The 15,382-nt window shown below is 35.5% G+C and overlaps 3 protein-coding genes across 7 annotated transcripts; 2 read left to right on the top strand and 1 right to left on the bottom strand.

Annotated features, from left to right (window-relative positions):
- LOC18611300 (probable amino-acid acetyltransferase NAGS1, chloroplastic) lies at positions 671 to 6,101 on the top strand. The gene is made up of 10 exons (XM_007047494.2): positions 671 to 1,180; positions 1,262 to 1,349; positions 1,650 to 1,858; positions 2,108 to 2,259; positions 2,919 to 3,342; positions 3,458 to 3,555; positions 4,155 to 4,266; positions 4,550 to 4,709; positions 5,153 to 5,225; positions 5,557 to 6,101. The coding sequence occupies exons 1-10, from the start codon at positions 824 to 826 to the stop codon at positions 5,705 to 5,707; spliced, it is 1,824 nt and encodes a 607-aa protein (XP_007047556.2). The 5' UTR covers positions 671 to 823; the 3' UTR covers positions 5,708 to 6,101.
- LOC18611298 (NADH dehydrogenase [ubiquinone] iron-sulfur protein 4, mitochondrial) lies at positions 6,761 to 9,326 on the bottom strand. 2 transcript variants are annotated; one of them, XM_007047487.2, is made up of 5 exons: positions 9,050 to 9,326; positions 8,824 to 8,912; positions 8,210 to 8,339; positions 7,882 to 7,911; positions 6,761 to 7,070 (listed from the first exon to the last, which is right to left on the bottom strand). In XM_007047487.2, exons 1-5 carry the CDS (start codon positions 9,212 to 9,214, stop codon positions 7,014 to 7,016), a joined length of 471 nt encoding a protein of 156 aa, XP_007047549.2. In that variant the 5' UTR covers positions 9,215 to 9,326; the 3' UTR covers positions 6,761 to 7,013. The 2 variants fall into 2 exon arrangements, with proteins under 2 accessions (XP_007047549.2, XP_007047552.2); XM_007047490.2 differs by lacking the exon at positions 7,882 to 7,911.
- LOC18611299 (telomere repeat-binding factor 2) lies at positions 10,201 to 14,475 on the top strand. Of its 4 annotated transcripts, XM_007047491.2 has the most exons (7): positions 10,201 to 10,428; positions 11,192 to 11,351; positions 11,580 to 11,791; positions 12,115 to 12,199; positions 12,489 to 12,572; positions 13,050 to 13,396; positions 14,068 to 14,475. In XM_007047491.2, coding segments are annotated over exons 2-7 (879 nt in total). In that variant the 5' UTR covers positions 10,201 to 10,428; positions 11,192 to 11,201; the 3' UTR covers positions 14,069 to 14,475. The 4 variants fall into 4 exon arrangements, with proteins under 4 accessions (XP_007047553.1, XP_017976475.1, XP_017976555.1 ...); XM_018120986.1 differs by lacking the exon at positions 14,068 to 14,475 and having other exon boundaries at positions 13,050 to 13,400; XM_018121066.1 differs by lacking the exon at positions 14,068 to 14,475 and having other exon boundaries at positions 10,218 to 10,428; positions 11,167 to 11,351; positions 13,050 to 13,400.

The following is a 15,382-nucleotide window of genomic DNA, read 5'->3' as shown; positions in this document are numbered from 1 at the left end:
TCCCTTTTGTTAGATATGAAAATTTCTGTTTTGTAATATCAAAATCTGATTTAGGAATCTAAAAATATTTCAGAACTATTATTTCCGAGACTTACCAACCAAAAAATTAAAAAATGTTAAAGTTAATTCAAGAGGGGAAATACTCATAATATGGCTGCTTTTTTTTTTTCTTGCTGAGAGAAAGAAATGCATATTATTTTCAAAATTAAAAAAATATTTAAAAAATTAATTTTTATTACATATAAATAACTCATTATAATTTTATTTAAATTAAATAAATTTTTATAATTAATAATTAATTAAATATTATTTATTTATTTCATATAATATTAACGTGATATATTAAGTTATTATAAACATAACGTGATACATTTAAGATTGAAAATACTAAAAAAAAATAAAGAAGAAAAATGAAGTTTGGTCTCTTAAAGATAGTTCCACCACTAAATCCATTGAAGTCTATTCAAACCTCCGACCCGTATTACATTCTTATGTTACAAAATCATAAAAAAGTCAAAAAAATAAATTGTCAGCAATTATATATATAAAAAAAGCAGCTACGTATTTCATATACTTCTTTTTTATTAGCAATACCACAAAATTACAAAAAAAAAATCCAAAATCAGACTGGGTCCCACGTTTTCTTTTACCGACAACCGTTCAGCGTGGCTGCTTCTCCTTTGATCCATCTTCGTCGTCCGCGGCCACGTTTCAGAATCAGCAATTCTTTTTCCTTTTAAATGTAAGAAAGAAAAAACAAAAAAAATTGGCTGGTTTAGTCAGTAGCTGCTTCCACGCTCTAAACGAACTTCTCGGGGCCGTCATGATGGCCGCTTCATATTCAACGGCTCGCGTCCCTCTCTTCTCTCCCGCTCGAACCAAACTCTTATCATCCCGCCACGGCTTCAAAAAGGGCGTCGTAAAACTAAAACCCGACTTGAAGTGCCGGGCTCAGTCTCTTAAACCGGAACCCGGGTCCAAGCGAGGTGATTCTGTCAAGCGCAATGTGATTAACGATGAAGATAGCGTGGAGGAGACTTACAACACCGTCGACGATAAGCAGTTCGTGCGGTGGTTCCGCGAGGCTTGGCCTTACCTCTGGGCCCATCGCGGCAGCACTTTCGTTGTTATTATTTCCGGCGAAATCGTCGCTTCCCCCTCTTTGGACGCCATTTTAAAGGCAAAAACAAAATAAATAAATAAAAATTTGAAACTTCTCGATTTTTTCTCAAGGTTTTAAGGTTTTTTTTTTTATTTTCAGGATATTGCGTTTTTGCATCACCTAGGAATCAGATTTGTTATTGTTCCAGGAACTCACGTGCAGATCGACAAGCTTTTGGCCGAGAGAGGTGAGCCAAAACGATATGTCTTGTGTTCTTTTATTTCACTTTGTTTCCTGTTGAAAATTATCATAGAAATATGTTTCATACTTTAGTTTTATAATAATATCTTGTAGTATTATTTGTCTCAGTAATTGTAATACTAGCAATTTTGAAGCTTTGGCCAAATTTAGAAATATCTTTTCTGTCTAATTTTAGCATGTGTTTTGGTTGAATAGTTCAGTTTTATCTAACTTTAACCATGATTAACTGGTTTTTGTTTACATTAAATAGATTAGTAGTAGTTAAAATGAGCTATGGAATTTGCAGACCATGAACCAAAGTATGTAGGCAGATATAGAATTACAGACTCAGAATCTCTAGCTGCAGCAATGGAAGCAGCAGGAGGGATTCGTCTAATGATAGAGGCAAAACTTTCTCCTGGACCTTCCATATGTAATATCCGTCGACATGGTGATAGTAGCCGTTGGCATGAAGTTGGTGTCAGTGTTGCTAGTGGAAACTTCCTTGCAGCTAAGGTCAGAACGTTTCTATTTCAAAATAACATTTGGTTTTAGTTTATGCCTTTATGTGCATGATATTCTCCTCATTGAGACTATGACTATACCCTTGTAAATTGACTTGTGGGATTATATTTCTTCTTCCCTTTTATGCATATGTACATATAGAGTGATACATGGCACGTGAAAGCATGTTTGTGGTATGTGCTTTGCTGTTAAGACTTCTTATATTTTTGCCTCTGTGAATCTTGTTGAACCCTTTTGCAGAAAAGAGGAGTTGTTGAAGGTGTTGATTATGGAGCAACAGGTGAAGTAAAGAAGGTAGATGTTGCTCGCATGCGTGAGAGGCTTGACGGTGGTTGTATAGTAATATTAAGCAACCTGGGGTATTCTAGCTCTGGAGAAGTTTTGAATTGCAAGTATGCTGTATAACTTTTAATGGTATTTGGTTGCAGCTTGCTCTTATCTATGATCCAATGAAGTGAAATTTTTGATTAATTTTTATATGAAGCTGTGAAGCTGTTAAATTTTTGTACCTTTCCTTTAGCACTCTAAAGCAGCTGTTGGGGGAAAAAAAATCATATTTTGCAATTTTATTTAACAGTAGCTATTATTTATTAGGCAGGTCATCAACATTGAGTAAAGCTACCTTTTCCCTTTTATTATTTTTGTCTTCATTTAATTTTGTCTAAGCTGCTACTGGTCTTTCTTATATACAGAGGGATCATTTAGTCTGGTGTCCCAATAGGTGCCTTTGTAGGCTTAGCAAGATGTCAATCATAAGGATTTAGTGGAAAGGGAACCCAACCCTGGAAGATACAGTCTCTTGTGGGGTTGAATATACTTTCCATATGTAGCAATAGGAAAGAAGTTTGAGAAATTCTCCAGCATGAGCATTCCTTGTATTGGTTGCATATGTGTTTTGACTTCTTAAGCTAGTTTGAAATCAACTAAAGCATATGTTTTCTTTAGGGTGTATCTTGTACTAGCCAAGAAACGTTTGCTTTTACTTCCCAAATTACTATTTTGCAATGATTTAAACCTGATTACTAATGCTTTATGTTTTCCTAAATTTCAGCACATATGAAGTTGCTACTGCTTGTGCATTAGCTATTGGAGCAGATAAGCTGATTTGCATTATAGATGGTCCAATTTTGGATGAGAATGGACGCCTTATTAATTTCTTGCCTCTTCAAGAAGCAGATATGTTAATCCGTCAACGGGCTAAGCAAAGCGAGACAGCAGCTAAATATGTGAAAGCTGTTGATGAAGAAGATGTCACTTGCCTTGGACATTATGATTCTATTGCAGTTGTCCCCTCTTCACAGAATGGGAAGGTTCTTAATAGTACACACAATCCAACCTTTCAGAATGGTGTTGGTTTTGATAATGGCAATGGACTATGGTCTGGAGAGCAGGGCTTTGCTATTGGAGGTCAGGAGCGGCTAAGTCGACTAAATGGCTACCTTTCAGAGTTGGCTGCTGCCGCTTTTGTCTGCAGAGTAAGTTCTGATTGTTGTCTGTCAGCTTAGTAAATATAGATGCTCTCCTGCACAAAAACGATTGCTTTGCCAAGCAAAAACAATATGCCAATTGTACTTTCTGCTTCATTGTCAGGGTGGTGTCCAAAGAGTTCATTTGTTAGATGGCACTATTGGTGGGGTCTTATTATTGGAACTGTTCAAAAGAGATGGAATGGGGACAATGGTGGCCAGGTATTTACTGTTTGCAGTGACTGTTGTATAAATAACTTCATTTCCAGGCTTTATCTATAATTTTTAAATGTCTGTTGTTCGTTAACCTTATGCAAAAGGCATTATGTCCCAGATGGAGTTAATTCTCTATGTATCTGAATTTGCTATATGAGTTCTCAATCTTTGCATAATTCAGATGTTTTAGTGGGCTCTGCCACTCTGGTGGAGGATTAAACCTCAAATGGTTGTTATATGCAGCTAAGCATAAGTGTTCAGTTTAGTTCCACGTACATATTTTTAGAATTTACTGGTACTTCAGAGGACTTGCTAGTATTTCATACTTCCTTTTTCTAACTAACATGGTTTCCTGAAGTATGTGATATCTCTGAGTTGGTTGCTGGGTCATGCGTAAATCACTAATTAGTTTCATAACATTTGATAACAGACAAATCGGGCAGATATGTTGTTCTAATGTCCTTTCTCTAATGATTAGGGATCTGAAAAGTAACTTCATGTGGTTGATAGTTGTTAGTCTATATTATATGCCGTTGAGAGATTTAATAAGCCACATTCGGCTGTCTTGCTTCAATTCTCTGACTTGGGTGTTGCTTGTTATTTAGTGATCTATATGAAGGTACCCGGATGGCGAAGGTGATGGATCTCTTAGGTATCAAGCAAATCATACAACCTTTAGAAGAGTCTGGCACATTGGTTTGCAGGAGTGATGAGGAGGTGTGTACTGCTCTTTTAGACTTTTGTTTGACCAATTTAACTATTTCAATGATGTGCTTGTTGTTGGAATAAAAGTAAAAGTTTGGTCATACTTTGAGCTTTATTTGATTATTTCTTCTACTGGGTCTTGGGTGCTTTAGTTATAAAGATCAAATTTATTAAAATTAGCCTTCGTTTCAAGTGTCACCAAACAAACAAAAATGAAGGGGAAAAAGTGCCATTATTTTTTTGAGTTGGAGCCAGCATCTGAAAATTAAATTCTTGTGACGTTTTGTTTTCACAGCTACGTAAGGCCATAGATTCATTTGTTGTTATGGAAAGGGAAGGTCAAATCGTTGCTTGTGCTGCTCTTTTTCCTTTTTTCAAGGACAAGTGTGGGGAAGTTGCTTGTATTGCAGTTTCTCCTGAATGCCGAGGACAAGGACAGGGAGACAAATTACTTGGTACGATGTTGAACATCTCTAACTTCACTGCTTATGCCATATGGAACATGATCATACTTTCTTACTTATTATGGTGGAGCTGAAAGAGATGCAATATGAGAACTTGTCAATTCTCATCTTATGGAAGCATCTTTAGGAATTTGAAAATTAATAAGATACAAATGCACACTCCAACAGAGCACCTTTTTTGGTAGCCAGCTTACATATGCTGAAATTTTCTGATAGGTTCAGCAAACTTTTCTGACAATTTAAGCATGGAATGATGCTGGTTTGCATTGTTGTTGGCCCCGATTGTTATTTAGAGTCTAGCAAGCTCTGATTGTGATTTCCTTTTTTATTAGCATCACTTTGATGTGATATTACTACAGGATATTTGTTTGTAAATACACCATATCATTCCTGATGACTATTGTCACTTCTTGATTTCAATCAAATTTCTGCAGATTACGTAGAGAAGAAGGCATCATCCCTTGGATTGGATATGCTTTTCCTGCTGACAACCCGTACTGCTGATTGGTTTGTATTTTTTTCTCCCACTACTTATGTTATGAAATAGACATTATTACAAGCATGCAATCATTTCCATACACCATTTAATGGTAAATTGGAAGTAACTTATTAGGTAATATGCTATCTTAGAGAGAGAGAGAGAGAGAGAGAGAGAGTAGTTTGGNGTTAACGTTAAGTTAAGTTAAGTAGTATAGTAGTTAGTAGAGAGAGAGAGAGAGAGAGAGAGAGAGAGTTTGGTTATGTTGGAATATTCCCCTTTCAATTTATGGCTGTTATGTCCAGGAAACTATGTCACTGTTGATCAGTAGAAACTAAGCACTCACTCATGGTTTTGCAGGTTTGTTAGGCGCGGCTTCGAAGAATGTACCATTGACATGATACCAGATGAAAGGAGGAAAAAGATCAATCTATCCCGTAAATCCAAGTATTACATGAAGAAGTTGCTACCGGATCGAAGTGGAATTACTGCTGATAGAGCATTTAAATGAGGTTGCCACACATAAAGTGCTCTGCGCTGCAAAGAGGACAACCTCACCATTTTGTTGGCTAGAGAATCATTTATAGTAAATTACTACATAATTGATCAAGGGATGATCTGATTGTCTCTGCATCAGGTTTGTGTCGCGAGTTCTAAGTGATTGTAGCCATAAATTTTGTTGTATACTTAACTAGTTACATAATTTGAAGGGTACTTGTCAGTAGCACAGAGCTATAGAAAATGGAAAATAAATTGGCATTTCTTCCTTGGTTCGTTTGAAGCTCTGAAGATCAATGTTGAGTTACATCCCAAAGGGTTGCAACATTTGCCATTTGTACTTCATAATTATCATTTTATCACTCTGTATTTAACTTAGAATTATTGTACATGGAGTAGTTTCTGAATGCAATAGGAGCACATCAAGAGCACAATTCCCATGAAACACTAGTTTGATTGGTCTTTATTATAGTTAACTATGAAGATTATGAAAATGAGATGGAATCAGCAGAACCTTAAGCAGTCGATTAAGAAAAAATTTCCCCATGTTTATCATCGTATTTGTCAATTCAAGGTGGCTTTTTATTCTTGAACTTTACTCCTCGAGTTGGAGAGGCTAGTTATTTTTGAGATTTACATTTCACACTAGTCGAAATAGGATCATTATGTGTTATATTTCAGTCTTCTCTTAGTTCTTTGCACACACAGGTGCTATCTTTACTGTCCTATCCTTGTTAAGCAAAGAATACATATATAATACATTTGCTCTGGTTTATTTTTCCACCCATTAATCTGAATCTAAACCAAATGGGATCACATTCGTAAATGATACTTGATTCAATCTTACTGGTTTATGCTGAAGATTGAACATTTGGGGGTCTTGTGGTCAAGTTAATATTAGTGTTATGCTCCCCAAGTTATTGGTTTACGAATAGACTGCCCTTGGCTATAAATTGGATTCAAACTCGTCTTACAAAAAGGACCTGTTCAGCCAACTTAAACAGCTGTTGGCCTAGAAAATAGACCATAAAGACGATCAGTAACTTTATTGTTTGCGTAATAAGAGTAGAGGGAAAAGTTGTGAATAAGGAAATGGAGGTTTTGACAAACAAGTATTATATCTAAACTGTATCATAAATGAATCAAGGAGAAAGTGGGCAAAAAGGTACACCCATCTCGCCTGCTGATCTCTCACATTTATTTTGATCAAATTGTCACAAAATATACAGCAGAAAATGTGCAACAACGATAACCTGAGTCTCAGTTGTGTAACTTGAATTATGGGAGAATAAAGCAACAGGATCAGCAAGATGATGGAATCAGTCTTCAGATATAACAGGTCCCTTCCATTTGAAGTTATCTGCATATGACTTAACCTGCAACCATATATTCACATAATAAGATGTACTACCATGGATATCATGACTTAAATGGATAATGAATAGTATGGAGACTACATAGTTTATAGTCCTTTAACTATGCATAGGATCATAACTATAGATTTTACAACTAACTAAATCCGTCTGCTTATATGCCAAGAGCATATTACATATGATAGTGAAGAAGTAGCTTGACTATTACATTACAGGTAATGTTTGAACATATTGTATGTAATGTCCATAGTTCGGAATTTTTTGGACGCAGTAGCAGCATATACAATCATCATATACAGTAACCCAGAGCTTGCCCTTTTTGCTGCTATCAAGTACTGTAACTTCTCTCTGTCTCTATCTCTCTCTTTCTCTCTAATAAGTAACTTGAACTTGTCAAATGTCAACATTTAGAACTTCAAAGCATCTTTTTGACGATTTCAATGTTGCGAGAGGGCTACTAAGAACTACAATGTCTAGCACAGGCCATCAGAAAATCCTCGCAATCACTCGTCAAATTAGTATTTGAAAATATAACAACAGAAATTCCTACGATTCCAAAGAAAATGTCTAGTCATGGATCAAGAGTATGCAGGCAGTTATTCTATATTACTAAGCATGAAAAGTTGAAAGCCAATGACACACTAGTTTGTTTTACTTGGTTGCCTTTAGAATCTCGAGTTGATTTTTATTCTTATGCCAGCTAAAAGAATTAAGCTGATTCTAAATTAAGTAAACACAACTTCATTCCCAAACATACTCCTATATAAGCTCATGTGAAAGAATAAGAATAGTGGCAAAAGAAAGAGTCACAAACCTTCAGCACTGGTGTCTGGCGTTTTTTAACCTGTAGGTGAGTTCAAGATGCACCACCAATTAGCGTCTCAAGAGAGAAAAACATTTTTGAAACAAAATAATCAAGTGAACATGCCATCTAACAACAGGGATGTAATATCAGTAAAAAACAGCACTTCTAATCTGGCAAATAATCTAAGAATCATTCAGACTAAAAAAGAACCCAATGTTATCAAAGTTTGTTATTTTAAAGCCAAAACAAGAGATGGGATAATACTCTGTGAATACAGTTTGATACTTTAGTCCAATAATCAAACTTAAAATGTGAAAAAAAGATAGAGAATACATACCACATAGTCCCACCCATGTCTCTCAGAAAAAGACTTTGCAGCTTCTTCACTATCAAAACTGAGTCCAGCTTCACCAACATTGGCATAAGGGTCCCCTGTGGATGTCCAACCCATCAACGGGTTCTCCCACCTAAACCATATAATTCAGTGACAAGAAACCATTGATTATGTACATCATGGCCAAGAAGAAGACCCTAATTCAGGACAGCACCAAGAATTTGGCAATGTGGCTAAGTTCAAGAAAGCAAGTTTTTAACCAATGAATACACAACCCAAAAAGCACCAACAGAACTTTGATACAAATAGAAACTATACTCACTAAAAATTCAATCTTCAAAGAAATGTATGGAACAGTTAAAAAACATGGGGACAATTTCGGTTCCATGCCATCAAAGACAGATAATTGAAGATTAGGAATAGCTTAATTTTATCATTTTCAATTTCTACTACTTATAAGCAACAGAGTTAGAGATTGCTTAGGATCACATTCAGCTAAAGAGCAATTCTCTAACCGTGAAATGACATATTGACACACACACACACCAGAAAAAGAAATTTCAGTTTCTACAACTAAAAACGATAAGGAAAAGTCAGATTAAAAAAAAAAAACATACTTTTGTGTTGACATAAAGTTGATCTTCCATTTTCCAAGTTTCCCGGATCCTTGTTGAGTTGCAGTTCTTGCAGGCGAGTATATCACAACCTACGACCAATGTTAAAAAAAAAAAAACGCGCCCTAATTATTCTCTCTTTCCATTTTCTTCCAAAAATTAGAGGAAAAATGCGATCGATTAATCAATGCCCCAATTAATTGAAACCTCGATAAAATTTGAAATTTACCCTCCTACGAAGATGTTCTTCCGGGATGCCGGAAACCATGCCGACCTCGCCTGGCTTGGCCTCCACCAATGCATCTGAAGAGAACGTTCTCGAGAAAGAGCCTAGCACGGTTCGAACCGCTCGAGCTTGGCAAGTTAATTTTTGCACCGTGTTCGCGGCGGCCATCGTCTTCCTCAGAATCTCTGCACTTTTTAGGTGCTCTTCTTTTTTTCCCCGGCCCTGTAAATGAAAAATAACCTCTTCGTTTCAGCTTAGGAATTTCTTAAAAAAAAAAAGAGTACATTAATAAAATATATTTGTAGGTAATTATAGTTTGAACCTCTCTTATTTCTGTATTTATGAAACTGGCCCAACTTTTTTCTTTTTCTTACAGAATCCCCGATAGTGGTAGTAGTAGTTGATATGATGAGCTATTTTTGTCTTGCAAATTTCGCTTTTATTAAATGCAATAATGATTTGAGGAAACAATTTCAACCACCCCTTGCAAAGTTAGTTCATGGACCAAATAAAGAGTACTCGATAATTATTCCTTTAATTGTGTTATGACAACTAATAAATTAGTTGGCATATAACACCTTACTAATCAATTTAATTTTCTAAATTTTGTACTATTTCATATCGAAACATTGATGCTTTATTAGCCGTATTAATTTATTTTCCTTCAAAGCAATTGCGTTGTTTTTATTTAAGTACATTATGTAAGGATTTAATGAATTCGAGTTCAATTGAACATATTCAATTTAAATTTTCAATTCAAGTTAATTATAAAATTTTAAAAACTCAAAATTCAATTAAATTTCTAATCAAGTTTTATTTTTGATGCTTGATCTTTACATAATTTTTATTCGAACACGATCAGGTTAATCCTGTTTGAATAAATTTTAAATAATGAATACAAATTCAACCTAAGATTAAGTTCAATACTTAAATGAAAATTGTGAATATTATTAATTTTAGTTATATAAATATGATAAAACTATAATAGATTAAATTTCTAAATCAGTTGATTTTAGTCTTAGTTAGAATGTTTAGAACTGCTGTGGGGACCTTGTTTTTATTTAGAAAAACTGAAGGGGCTACAAGTAATTTTGAAAATTGTACAACAAGTTTCCATCATCCGTGCATCCAGGTCCTGCAATAAAGTAATGGTGCAGTAGATTTCAGAAGCCAAATAACCCATAGATATAAAAGCTATAGTGAAAAAGAAAATTTCCATATTTCCATTTTAATATTCTTATGGACAAAAAAGCAAGCCTCCCCTATATGTTTTTCACTCTCCCACTTTGCAATCCTTTGTTTTGTAAGAAATAATTTCTGATAATTATTCAGATGCTCCGCGCGTGAATTCTCTTTCTCCTCTCGCGCGTTTCTCCGATCAGGTACTCCGATTGTTTTTTTTTTTTTGGTTTGGGATTTTGTGGATAAATCGGCCCTTGATAAATTTCATCAAAGTCTGAGCTTTGGATGAAAATGCATTAATTTGCTTTATTTTTTTTGCTTCATCTTTGTTCATATTGTTTTTTAGAGGAGAAAAAGATATTATGAACTTAAATGGATTTGAATATGAATTTTCATACAATTGTTCTTTTCAGAATATGATTTTGATTGTAATTTTGGAGGAAATTAAGGATTCATAATTATAGTTATATTTCCTATCTGTGATTATCTGTTGTGATGAATTGAGTATAAATATTGTGTTATTTGAGTCGAGAGAAGTTGAAAGTTAAGAGTTTTGTGTTTTAAGAGCGCGTTTGGGTTTGTAAAACTTTGTCTAAATTTCTGAAACTTAATTGCATTAAGAAAATTTTTCTCCTTTTGTTTCTGGTTTTCATCATTTTGGCATTTTGTTTTGTGAAGTTTCTGATTTTGCACTTTTGGAATTTTACAGTGGTAGAGAAATTGGAGCCTTAGATCAATTTATTGGAAAATGTCACGAAAATCTGTCTGTGAATGTGTAGTTGTTGTGTTAATGTGATCATGGGCCTTTCAATAGGTTTCATCCGTTTTCAGCACCTTTTTCTTGTTCAATTATAATGCTTTTTGTTGGTTGTCTGAACTTGGTGGATAGGCGCTTAAGCAATATTAGTGTTTGATCTTTTCAAATTTCAGTTGTTTAGGATTTCTTGTATTGGGGGGTTTCAGGAATTTGTTGATGGGTGCCCCTAAGCAGAAATGGACAGCAGAAGAAGAAGCTGCCCTCAAGGCAGGAGTTCTGAAGCATGGAACTGGCAAATGGCGCAATATACTTTCAGACCCTGAGTTTAGTTCTGTCTTACGTTCACGCTCAAATGTGGACCTCAAGGTATGTAGCTGAAACTCAAGCAGGATTCACCAATCATTATCTAAAGGATGCACTTTAATATTTTCTGGTTTGATGGCCAGAGATTGCTGTGTCTTGCTGTGTCTTGATAGTGCCTTTATTAACTGCATCCTAAACTATTGAAGAAAGCTTTATGCTTATTTTGGTGGCCAATTTTTTGTCATGTCATGCATAGCGGTGATTTAATGTGTATTATTTCAACATGACCAGGATAAATGGAGAAATATAAATGCAACAGCCATTTGGGGTTCAAGGCAGAAAGCCAAGCTTGCTCTTAAAAGAAATCAGTTGACTGCTAAACATGATGATAACCCTGCAGCTGTAATCACTGTACCTCCAAGTGAAGAAGTTGTGGATGCTAAGCCCCTTGCAATTTCTAGTGGAACGCCAAGGGCAACTGGTCCAAAAAAGCCAATTTCAAGGTTATTTATCACATCTATACTTATATCATATTGAACTTAGTTTTAGTTGAACGTGGGCATTTGAGTGACCAGATATTAAAACATGAAAAGATGCAGAAAGCAAGAGTTATTTATTTCCAAGATTGATATATTCCAAATTGGCTGTTGAAAATGCACATATTTAGTGCCTTGGGGCTGCATATCACTTTTTAATTTATGAAAACCAAAATTCTCCAACCTCGTAGTCATCATAGGCCAAAACAATCTTGTGTTGAGAACTGTGCTATGCAGATTTTCTATGGGTGTTGACTGCTGCTTCAGTAATATCCTCTCCATGGTTGTAGGTTGGAGAATATTTTATTAGAGGCCATCACCAGTTTGAAAGAGCCAGGTGGTTCTGACAGAGCTTCAATTGCTGTGTACATAGAGGTATTTCTTTCTTGTGTCAGTCACAAATTCTAAATAATTGCAGAAAACACACCCCTGTAATGAAACTGCTGAAGGCTTTTATTTCTTCTAACGGTTATATATGACAACAAATTTTCCTCTATCTCATACTCGAGTAGGAGTGGAACTTAGGGATTCTCTTTCTCCTTATTTGTTGTCGAATTTCTAGTCTTTAAACCTCAAGCTCAGCTCTGAAAATATTTGAATGAATTCCCTAAAGCATCTAAACATCTAAACTAATTTTGAGTTTCTTTTATTTTTGACATTATAGGAGAAATATGCTGCTCCACCAAACCTCAAGAAGCTGTTGGCAACGAAATTAAAGCTGTTGGTGGCAAATGGGACATTGATAAAGGTAATCATACTAATTAGGGTGGAACATTACTGTAGAATATTTTTATCTTCCTCGTACGTGTAAATTATTTATCCTATGAAGAGCTTGCTTGCCAGAAAAGTAAAACTCAATATATGGTGCTCCAGGGTTATAGAGAAGGTCCTTAATGTTTGACAGAAATGCTTAGGTGATTCTTTTATGCCATTGATGTTTAATAGAATGATATTAAGGTAACATATATGACACTTGCACTCAATATATTGGATTTAAAGAAAGATGCCATGAAGGGTTGCATCCTATTTGCATAAGAGATTCAACAGCATTGATATTTTTCTTCCTCATGAATTGCATGAAATTCTGATTTTTGTTTTTCTGATATGCATAAGTGGAAAGTTATTGGCACATCTTCTCATAAAGGGGAAATATGTTTCTAAACAAGATTATGTTGAATGTTTATAAGTTGGGATTGATTCATCTTTCTAATGTATATGTTGATAGATAAAGCACAAGTATAGGATTGCACCACGATCAACTGTCTCTGAAGCAAGAAGATCTCCTCTGCTTCTTTTGGAAGGAAGGCAGAAGGATTCTTCAAAATTGGACAAGAAGGGCATCAACATTCTCACTAAATCCCAAGTTGATGCAGAGTTGTCAAAAATGAGGAGCATGACAGCAGAAGAGGCTGCTGCAGCTGCTGCACGAGCAGTTGCAGAGGCAGAAGTTGCAATTGCAGAGGCTGAAGAGGCAGCAAGAGAGGCAGAGGCAGCAGAAGCTGAAGCAGAAGCTGCAAAAATTTTTGCCAAAGCGGCAGAGAAGGCATTGAAGGCTAGGATGCTAGATACCTGGTAAATCCTCTTTAATCAGTTGTTCCTTACATAGTCTTCTTATTGTACAATGTTTATAGATCTGAAAACACAGGTCTTCTCAGAGGATGATTGTGTTTGTTGTTTAAGAGGGTCAGATCTTAACCAAAAGCACATCATGTCGTAGTCGTGATAAGCTCTGCCAATCAACAAAGCTTCATTGCAACAACTTGAGATCCCTTGAACAAATTTTATTTTACTTATTTCTGTGAGCCTACTTAAACCCTTTTCTCCACAGTCGAAAAGATTCTGAAATTAAGATTTAGGAAGGATAGTTAATTGTTTTCTGTAGGGTATTCTTTGACTTCTTTGAACTCATAGTATATCATATACGTGCCAATCACAAATCAGGTCGTTACTTTCACTTGAGGTCATCAATCTTTTCCTCCTGATAGATGATAGTCTTTTCCTGTTGATTTTGAGACCAATTATATCCAATAAATAGTGACATGGAGCAGCGAGACATTTTTGACATCCATCACTATAATATTTTTGAAACTACACCGTATTACTTGTTTTCTTTTGTGGATTTTGTCTTCAGACTGAAATAATAGAGCTCTTGATTATAATATCTTATGGTTTACAAGATTTTACCCATATTATGTGTTTCGATTTGTGTTTATCTTATTGATAGCAGTTACAAATTTGTGCAGATGGCATAAGTGGATACCTACCATATGGTCTTATATCGCTGCTGGAAACATGCATCAGACTGGACATCATGTGGCCTGGTATATCAACTGCGATCATGTCTATAACTGTAAATTTATTAGGCTTGTAAAAAAAGAAATGTGAGATTAATCCATGAAGTTCTGCTTCTTTTCAAACAAAGATTTAGTGAGGAGCTTAGAGGTTTTTGTGATTTTATAGCTTTACCATGAAGTAAATGAAGGGTACAGATATAGCAAAGAAATAGAAGTAGGTATTCACGATGTCATGCTTGAGATATGATCTATCTTTTTTGAAAGTCAGATCTGAATACAATTAAACTTGCAATTTTGCTAGTGGATGTTCAAGTATTTGCAGTGTTATTGTGTTGGCTAATAGCCATTTCGGAACTCTCTCTTTGTGTTTTGGGTGGGCAGTTGGGGTTTGCAATCTAGTTATAATTTCTGCAGCTGCATCATTTTTCGTTTTCTGTTAAAAATGATTAACTGGCACAAAATTGCATGACTATATAGGTTTCAGGGAACTGTGAAAGCCCATGCTTTTAATTGAATTAGGACTTCAGGAGTGAAGCTGATAATTTCTAGGAGCAGATCTAGCTCCGATCAGCTATACTTATTGATTGCCTGGATGCCAGTTCCTGCGGTATGCAAACAACTATATTACCATAAAGCCCCTAGGTCCCGGTTAGCTATACAGAAACAACAGTGTTTTCGCTCCAAAAAAGTGGCAGGGAAAAGAAAAATCTGTCAGACCCTTACTATTTCTTCCACTGCGGATTGATCAAGCTGCCAACCTAACATAAGGTGCTTCACCAGCAAGCTGGGTTGACTTAAACTTTCCCAACCATAAGCCTCTTTCACGTTTTCTACCGCCTTAAAATATGCCAACAGTACCTAACTATATTAGGAGGTAGATTTCAAAATCACTATTTACTTTGTTCATCACTCGGTATTTGGGAAGGAATATTGCCTTCTTGAACACAGCAGCAATGAGGTGCAACGGTTGATCTATGCTTTGATCACAACAACCTAGCATAAAATTTTACCTAAACACTTGACTTGTTGGCATAGGACAGAGCATTATCAAATCCATAAAAGGCCACAAAACTCACTTTTGACACTTGGTAACCTTTTCCCAATTACAATTAACTCAACAACACAGGACTTCCAGAAATATTTTATGGAGACCAGTGTCCTACTCTCCAGCAGACACAAGCAAAGTCCCAAGTTGTCATTGCTAGAACATGTGTTAAATGAGGCTCCACTGAGCACTCATATACACAAGATTGTACTACCCAGA

The sequence above is a fragment of the Theobroma cacao genome, chromosome 1, assembly GCF_000208745.1.
Source record: "Theobroma cacao cultivar B97-61/B2 chromosome 1, Criollo_cocoa_genome_V2, whole genome shotgun sequence".
In the NCBI taxonomy this organism is placed as follows: Eukaryota; Viridiplantae; Streptophyta; class Magnoliopsida; order Malvales; family Malvaceae; genus Theobroma; species Theobroma cacao.
The sequence above is the reverse complement of the archived record's forward strand: the minus strand, read 5'-3'. Positions and strand labels throughout refer to the sequence as shown.